This window comes from Lipotes vexillifer, unplaced genomic scaffold (assembly GCF_000442215.2).
Source record: "Lipotes vexillifer unplaced genomic scaffold, Lipotes_vexillifer_v1.1 scaffold977, whole genome shotgun sequence".
NCBI lineage: Eukaryota > Metazoa > Chordata > Mammalia > Artiodactyla > Lipotidae > Lipotes > Lipotes vexillifer.
In genome coordinates, this window is record NW_006783088.1 from 21,691 (window position 1) to 30,909 (window position 9,219).

Consider the following 9,219-nt stretch of genomic DNA (forward strand, 5'->3'; position numbering starts at 1 on the left):
TATAGATGAATCTTAGTTTAGGAATTGACAAAAGGTGGTCATTGGAAGAAATAAACAAGTGTCGTTAAAAATGACCATCTGATATATGTAGCTGAAAAAAACAAAGACACGAATATGAAAAGCTCCATGCATCTCAATGTTCATGGCAGCATTATTTACAATTGCCAAAATAAGGAAGCAACCTAAGCATCCATCAGCAGATGAATGTATATAGAAGATGTGGTATATATATATATATATATACACACACACACACAATAGAATACCACTCAGCCAGAAAAAAGAATGAAATCTTGCCATTTGCAGCAGCAACATGGATCGACTTGGAGGGCACTATGCTAAGTGAGATAAGTCAGACAGAGAAAGACAAATACTGCATGATATCACTTATGTGGAAGCTAAAAAATACAATGAACCATGGGCTTCCATGGTGGCGCAGTGGTTGAGAGTCTGCCTGCCGATTCAGGGGACACAGGTTCGTGCCCCGGTCCGGGAGGATCCCACATTCCGCGGAGTGGCTTGGCCCGTGAGCCATGGCCGCTGGGCCTGCGCATCCAGAGCCTGTGCTCCACAATGGGAGAGGCCACAACAGTGAGCGGCCCCCGTACCACAAAAAAAAGAAAAAAAACAATGAACTAGTAAGTATAACAAAAAAGAAACAGACCCACAGATATAGAGAACAAGTTAGTGATTACTGGTGGGGAGGGGGGCATATAGGGGTGAGCAAGTGGAAGGTACAAACTATTGGGTGTAAGATAGGCTACAAGGATATATTGTACAATATGGGGAATATAGCCAACATTTTGTAATAACTATAAATGGAGTATAACCTTTTAAAATTATAAAAAAATAAAACTTTTAAAAAATGACCATCTGCCATCAATATTTTAGTATCTCATACTTCTCACAAATAAGCCTAACATGACTCTAAGTAAGCTAGTCATGTGTCAGAGGGGCTAATTGTCATTTACTCTCTTCTTTTCTATGTGACAGTGCTCATTTACATATCCATTGCAATGTAATAAAATAAGATCACACAACGAAAATAGCTAGTCATTCAAATCTTGACGAGGAAAGTTCCCAAACCAGTCATAGAGACCTAGTAGGCCTTGGAGGACATCCAGAATTCTCTTAAACACTTTGGAAAATCTGAATCTTCCCAGCATGAAGAAATATTTCTACGATTAATGAGCGAGATACCTCCAGCACATTTGAGCCTGGAAGTTCTTGGTTTTTAAGGATAAATCATCAAGAAAGTAAGAAAATATAGGGAGATGTTTAAGAAAAAAGTAGGCTTTGGAGAAGGCAGGTGTTCTACATCAGTGATTGTAACCTCCAAATCACCTCTCTCCACGTGTTCAAAATATTGTTCTAACATCGGCTAGATAAGGTTACCAGGGAAATCCTTCCTAAATGAATAAAGGTTCCAACAATTGGATTAAGATAGATTCAAAAGGGTAAGTGGATGTGGACACACAGGAAGTCCATGCTTCTGGCTTCACTACTTTTTGTTCATACTAGTTTTAGGGTCAAGTTTCAGTTTGACATTCTGAGCTTGTGTCTCAAGTAGCTGAGAAATTGTTTGAGAAAAAGCCTGAGGAACATGCATAGCTGTGCATACACTAACTGAGGCAGAACCTTCCTTGCACCCAAGCATCATGTACCATAGCCAGGCCTGAACACCCCTCCCAGATAACTGGAATTCTTCTCTGATTCACAGGTCACAGCCTTTTCTCCACACGTATGGAATTAAATGATTGAAATTACTGAAATGCCAATAATTAACTGCCACAGGGCGAGCTGCAGTAACCTAGGCATTCTGAAAGATTCATCTTAGGTAAAATGGAAAGACCAGAAACTAAATGTGGTCCTTGTTCAGAAAGCACTTATAGGCCAAATGGGTAAGAAATTCACATATCATTTCCCCAAAACAGACCCCACTTCAAACGGAAGGAAACAGGAACATCAAGTGACTTTAAAAAAAACTTAGAGAACACAAAAATATTGAAATGCTGCCTTAGAGTAGTTGAAATTTAGTCTGGCCTTGAAGCTGGGAAGCATCTGGATAACACACAAAAAAATGGAGACTACTCCAGGTATAATAGAAAAGATATTGAATCAATTTATAGACAGACCAGACACTGATTTAGCTTTATCCTATTGGCTTTGCAGAACTGCTGATGAATTTAACATGAGTGAAGGTCAGATAGAGTTTTAAAAAGAACAAAAGAGCAGTATCATCATCAAGGGGAAATACGAAGGGTCTGGAAGCAGGAAGGTCAGTAAAGATACAATCAAATATCTTACAATACCACCAAGTACTGGTGACTGGCAGTGAGTTCAAAAGGGCAGCCTAAAACATAGAGCCGAGGACTATTTCTGAAGAATCTCTGCAAATGTGGATTCAGATAGAAGATCATAACATAGAAGAAAGAAACATCTCAGACATTTAGGCAGAAAGTTAAAATGTGTCCTCCATATAAAGACTCAAGTCCAGTTGGCCTGAAAGTATTTCTTTTCTAGCAAATGGTAAGATCAGATCTCTATAGGGAGTAGAGCACCTGCTTGGAAAGATGGAAAGCAGTCATTCTGAGTAACCCTCCAAGGAAGCATCCTCTAATTCATTTACCGTTGATGTTCTCAGCGCAAGGCCAAATCAAGGCAGCAAGGAGAATCAAGATTTCTGAAGCCATAGAGACCTCCATGTGAGCAGACCCCCAGCCCAGGATTTCTTGGGAAATAGGAAGTGGTAACAGCTTAAGTGATTTTATATGGCATCCCATGCTCAGCTGCCTTCATTTTGCTACTTAGTTAGATCACCCACGGGGTGGTTTCCACAGTGTCAACCAACTAAAACCTGAGACTCTCCAGATTACCCCAACCCTGATGCTCAAAGAGGCCCATCAGGTGAAAAGTGTTAATTGATAACTGTGTGTGCCTGAGGCCTGTTAAAATCATCTGAGAAGCTGGCAAGGCACACACTTCCAAAAAAAGCTAAAGCATAGAAAACTCTTTCCACTAGGTAATTTTCAGGTGTCATCTAATATGCTGAATAACCTAAATCATACATATTTGAAATCAAAAGACTATTATTTCTTAATTTCTATGGGTTTGGCTCTGAAAGAATCAGCAGCAGAGATGATAAAGTGACTTTAATCCCTGAGACAGAGACCTAAAGAAAAACCGTCTTTTTTTTTTTTTTTTTTTTTTTTTTTTGTACGTGGGCCTCTCACCCTTGTGGCCTCTCCCATTGAGGAGCACAGGCTCCGGACGCGCAGGCTCAACGGCCATGGCTCACGGGCCCTGCCGCTCCGCAGCATGTGGGATCTTCGCGGACCGGGGCAGGAACACACGTCCCCTGCATCGGCAGGCAGACTCTCAACCACTGTGCCACCAGGGAAGCCCTGAAAAACTGTCTTTCTTGACCTCAAGAAAATCCACAAATTCATCTCTGTTAATTCTTCCATAAATTGTTCTAGTTACTCTAGTCAGGTCAAGCCTTAAAATTATTTGCTTATAACACAAGATATACACACACACAATATCATAAGGGTAAATATATATATATATATTTGTCTTGTTTTATATACATATGTATATATAATCAACATAAATTCATTTTAATAGTTGGAATAAAAGTTCCAGCTAAAGGTCTTTCTTGTTTTTTCTAAAATGTCAATCGTGACATTTTTAAAGTGAACTTGGAAATCAAGGCTCACAGTAAATAAACTTCAAAGAATCTGAGTTGAAGGCCTATCATTGTCTTTAGTGACATCTGAATTATATTTTCAATGTTACAATCTGCTTTCAAATAAGCACGTGCACGGGGCTTCCCTACATGTCACAAAAAGGACTTTCATTTCCAACATCACGTCCTCTAACGGAGAGTGAAACCCCAGAGCGGGGACTCACACAGTTCCTGCATCTGGAAGGCCTGGAGAACCCAGTCACCAACTACAAAGGCAAAAGAGAGCTGAAGAAAGACAAAGATAAGTCCACATTATTATTTTGTCTTTCATTTTCTTTTTTTAAAAACTTTCTCCTGATGCTATTAACATTTCTTTCATCTAAAATTCATAAACTTTACATTTAACTTTCAAATCATTCCAATATAGGCATCTAATTTTTTTTCCTAAAGGCACCTGTGTCTACTAGTTCAGAGCTTAATTAGAATCATAGACTAATTTCTCCACTCGTAGTTTATGTAAATTTGGGAAAGTTAACAAAGTTAAGACTCACGTTCATACTCTGTAAAAAGGAGATAATGATACTACCTACCTTATAAGTTTGTTTTGAATATTAAAAGAGGTAAAGGTAAACAGTCTAGCCAAAATTAATATAAGTGTACAAAAAAAACATATAACACATGACTATTTTCCTCAAACTTGGGCACAGTTAATTCCAGGGTTTTATGCAATGTTCCTGGGAATACTCAAAGCCACAGAATGAACAAAGTCCATTTTTCTGAAATTCCAATTTTAATTCCAAATTTTGTTGTGAAAGAATAACGGAATTTCAATATAACTTTAATGTAAAATGGATAGAGATAAGGCAGAGATAATATATCTTATTTTTAAGCAATTTCTAACTTAGAGAAATGTTGAAAATATACATAACTTATTTTTTCCTGAACATTTTGGGAATAATTTGCTAATATGATACTCCCTCATTCCTAAATATTTTAGAGTATATTTCCTGCAAATAAGGACATTCTCCTACTGCAATGATTCTCAATATGTTGTCCTTGGATGCTGTGGGCCCACAGGATCAAAACTATTTTCATAATAATGCTAAGACATAATATGCCCTTTTCACCATGTTGACCTTTGCACAGATGTATAAAAACAATGGGGGTCAACACCACTGCCTAAGCAAGAAAGGCAGCGCCACCAAGCTGTGTTAGTCATCATGGTATTCTTCACCACCACATACAGTAGAAGACAGTTTCACTTAAGAATCAAAGCAGTAGGGCTTCCCTGGTGGCGCAGTGGTTGAGAGTCCGCCTGCCAATGCAGGGGACACGGGTTTGTGCCCCGGTCCGCGAAGGTCCCACATGTCGCGGAGCGGCTGGGCCTATGAGCCATGGCCGCTGAGCCTGCGCGTCTGGAGCCTGTGCTCCTCAACGGGAGAGGCCCCAATAGTGAGAGGCCCAGTTACCGCAAAGAAAAAAAAAGAATCAAAGCAGTAAAAATTATTCATTTTCTTAAATGTTGATTGACTCTTGAGTACATGTCTTTTTAATATTCTGCATTATAAAATGGAAAGTATGAGTGAAGCGCTTCTGCTGTGTATCAAAGTGTGGAGATTATGCAATTTATTGTTTGATTTGTGAGCTGAACACAACCTTTTTTCATAGAACATCATATTTACCTGCAAGAACGACTGTAAGACAAACATTGACTATTTGCACTTGGGTTTTTGACAGATATTTTTAGGAACAGAATGAAATATTGGCTGGCACTTCAAAGAAAACAACTGACAATTTTTGTATCCAGTAATAAAATTCAAGTTTACAAGCAAAATTTAGAATTTTAGAAAACTTGCATTCCCCACATTCAGAGTGCAACTGCGATTTTTTTGTTTTTTGTATTGCATAATGAAACATGTTAACATTTGGAAGTTCTGCATAACTGAGTGAACCAATATTTTCCAAATAACCAATGCATACTGTGATACAAGCATGCATGTGTAAACGTTTCATTCAAAATACGAGAGATCAATGGACTTTAATATAACTGAGTATGAAATGTTCATTGATATATTTTCTGTTTCCACACTGCAACTAACCTTGAAGAACTACCTTTTGTAGAGAATTAGTGGTATCAAACAACAGCCACAATTATCTGGAGTATTAAAATACTCCTCCCTTTTCCAAATAGATATTTGTGTGAGGCAAAGTTTTTTTCACATACTTTAACCAAAGTAACATATCACAAAGGCTTAACGTAGAAGGACATATAAGAATCTAGCGGTCTTCTATTAAACTGGACTGGAGACTTGCAAACATGTAAATCAATGTTACTCTTCCATTTTTGTGAAAATAATTATTTTTTATAAAATGGTTATTACTTATGTTAACACATGACAGGTTTATTGCAGCTATTTAAATTATTTAATAAAGATTTTAAATTTTTACTTTAATTTTTAATATGGTAATTTGCATAGAGTAAACCCACATAAACAAATTTCTTTGGAATTCTCAATATCTTAAAGACTATTTGGTGTCAGAGGTCCTGACACCAAAAGTTTGAGTATCATCAAAATCAAAACCTTAATATTAACATATTACTGGCCCTAATCCTCACACCTCTTTCAAATTTCTCCAATTGCTTCATTAATGGCCTTTATAGCAAAAAATAATGATAAAATAAAATCCAGTTCAGACTCACATGTTGTGGTGCGTGTAGCTGTCATATCTCTTTATTCTCCAACATTTCTTCAATCTTTCCTTGATTTTTCATGACCTCGACATTTGTATTTGTACATCGCACTCAATTTGTGTTTTATATTTCTTCATCATTAGGTTTGCAGGATTATCACAGCAGTGGTGTCCGGTTCTTATTGCATCCTATCAAGTGGTACTCAACTTCAATTTTTCCCATTACTGATGACGCACATTTGGTCGCTTGATTAAGGGACTGTCCTCCAGGCTTCTTCACCGTAGAGTTCCTCTTTCTCACTTTGTAATTGATTTATATTTTATGCGGAGATACTCTGAAACTGTAAATATCCTGTTCCTCATTAATCTTTCAACTTACTTGCTTATATTAGTATACACTTGTGATTTCCTATTTTATTATGTAGATTATAACTCATTACTATCATTATTTATATTTACGCTCAAATTATTTCAGATTTGACCAGGAGGAGCCCCTTGAAATAGTTCCTATATAATTTTGACATTTCTGCAGCATTCTTTGAGCACTTTTCCAATTTTTGGCACCAAAAGTTGTTCTCAGTTTAACTTGTACTCCTCCTGCCCCAGCCCTGGTGTTGGCTGTTACTCCATGGAACTCTGGTTTAAGTAGAACATGGTATTTAGGAACTGAGATGTGTGTGCTAGATGTGATCATTGTTATGGAGGGTCACTATTCCCATGGCCTGTCTGTGGATAAAACTACAAAAACAGACGTATGTTTATACGCATGCTTAGGGAGACACCTGCTCAGGTGGGGATGATTGGCGTCTCTGGCATTTGAAGCCAATGCTCACAACACTCAAGCTCCACGCAGTAGCAACAGGAGGTGGCTATGAAGTTATCACAGGACTAGGTGAAATCATCTTGGGGATCTTATGAAGAACTTCTTATGCCGTGTGGCTGACAGGGTCTTGGTGCTCCGGCCGGGTGTCAGGCCTGAGCCTCTGGGGTGGGAGAGGCGATTTCAGGACATTGGACCACCAGCGTCCTCCCAGCTTCACGTAATATCAATCAGCGAGATTTCTCCCAGAGATCTCCATCTCAACGCTAAGACCCAGCTCCGCCCAACGGCCAGCAGACTCCAGCGCCGGTTGCCCCATGCCAAACAGCTAGCAAGATAGGAACACAGCCCCACCCATTAGCAGAGAGGCTGCCTAAAATCATACTAAATTCACAGATACCCCAAAACACGCCACCGGACGCTGCCCTGTCCACCAGAAAGACAAGATCCAGCCCCACCCACCAGAACACAGACACCAGTCCCCTCCACCAGGAAGCCTACACAGCCCACTGAACCAACCTCACCACTGGGGGCAGACCCCAAAAACAACAGGAACTACGAAACTGCAGCCTGTGAAAAGGAGACCCCAAACACAGTAAGTTAAACAAAATAAGACAGAGAAATATGCAGCAGATGAAGGTGCAAGGTATGTGCATGCTTAGATTTACATGATTTCTATATCTGTTTCTATAACTTGAAAACCATGAGTTCAAATTCACATCTCCAATTTGAATTCAAACCTATATGGTTCATTTCAGATTTTTTCTATATTTTTAATTCCCTTCTCTAATAGTGAGAAGTCTGACTTCCATTATCTTTAATAAATGAGCTTTTCAGAATGTTTGAATGTGTGTAGATAAATAGATAGATGCATTTGTAGAATTCACACCAAACTGTTGAGAGAGTTTTATCTAGGGGAGAAAAATAGAGGAATTTGAAGGTAAAGAGTAATTTTTTACCATATGTTATCACTTACATGTGGAACTTAAAACATGACACAAATACGGACTCACACAGAAAACAAACTCACGTAGCAAGTGGTCTGGGAATACTAACAAGCTTGGCACATCAATTCATGGCAACACGTAATTCCAAAGCTCACCTTGAAGTTTGCATTGCATTTTGTCATTCCTTTTATTTTTTTTAATTAAAAACGTTTTTTTAATTGAAATATAGTTGATTTTCAATGTTGTGTTAGCTTATTCCCAGCCCAGTTGCTATATAAACAATGTTACCTCCTGTCTTGTGATTCTGGTATTATTAACTAAAAATGTGTGGGCTGTCTTGAATGGATTATAATAAAGGAAAAAATGACCTATTAAAAAAAAAGAAACTCATGGGTACCAGGGGGGAAAGGGGGTTTGGGAGAGGGATAAATGAGGAATTTGGGATTAGCAGATACAAACTACTATATATAATATAGATAAACAACTAGGTCCTACTGTAGAGCATAGGGAACTAGATTAAATGTCTTCTAATAATTCATGAGGGGAGAGAATATGAAAAAGAATATGTACATACATGTATATCTGAATCACTTTGCTGTATACCAGAAACTAACACAATACTGTAAATCAACTATACTTCCATAAAAAAAGAGTGATTTTTATATTTTGTTCTGCATATTTCTTCATTGTTTGCATGTTTTACAATAAGGATGTGGTCGTGTAATATTTGTGAAAAGATATTTTTATTTCAAAAAAAGACAAAAACATTTTAGGCAATAAAGATAGTTTTAACAAATGCCCCCCACAAAAAAATAAATGAAATTTTCAGATCAAAATCTCTGTCTGAAACAATCTACTATCACCCCCATCCCCACTATGTATAAACTATACTCCCCTCACTCAGGCCCCAACACTGCCCCCCTATGCTGTGATCATCCCACCCCATGTGGATAACCTCTTCACATCCCACCAGTGCTCTGAAACCCAAGGTTATGTTGCTCCTCCAAGCAAATGTCCTTTTCACTCAACTAGGAAGTGGCTTGAGTTTTAAAACCCTGAACCAAGGGCTTCCC

At 38.2% G+C, this 9,219-nt stretch overlaps 1 protein-coding gene across 1 annotated transcript in view; it reads right to left on the reverse strand.

The window, feature by feature from the left end:
- Positions 1 to 2,693, reverse strand: part of LOC103070460 (oocyte-secreted protein 2) — a gene marked incomplete at its 3' end in the record, with an annotated part of 9,020 nt that extends 6,327 nt beyond the window's left edge. Inside the window, exon 1 of the mRNA XM_007455818.1 lies at positions 2,630 to 2,693. Coding sequence (XP_007455880.1) covers positions 2,630 to 2,693 — 64 coding nt within the window. The remainder of the gene's footprint in view (positions 1 to 2,629) is intronic.
- Positions 2,694 to 9,219: the final 6,526 nt, after the last annotated feature.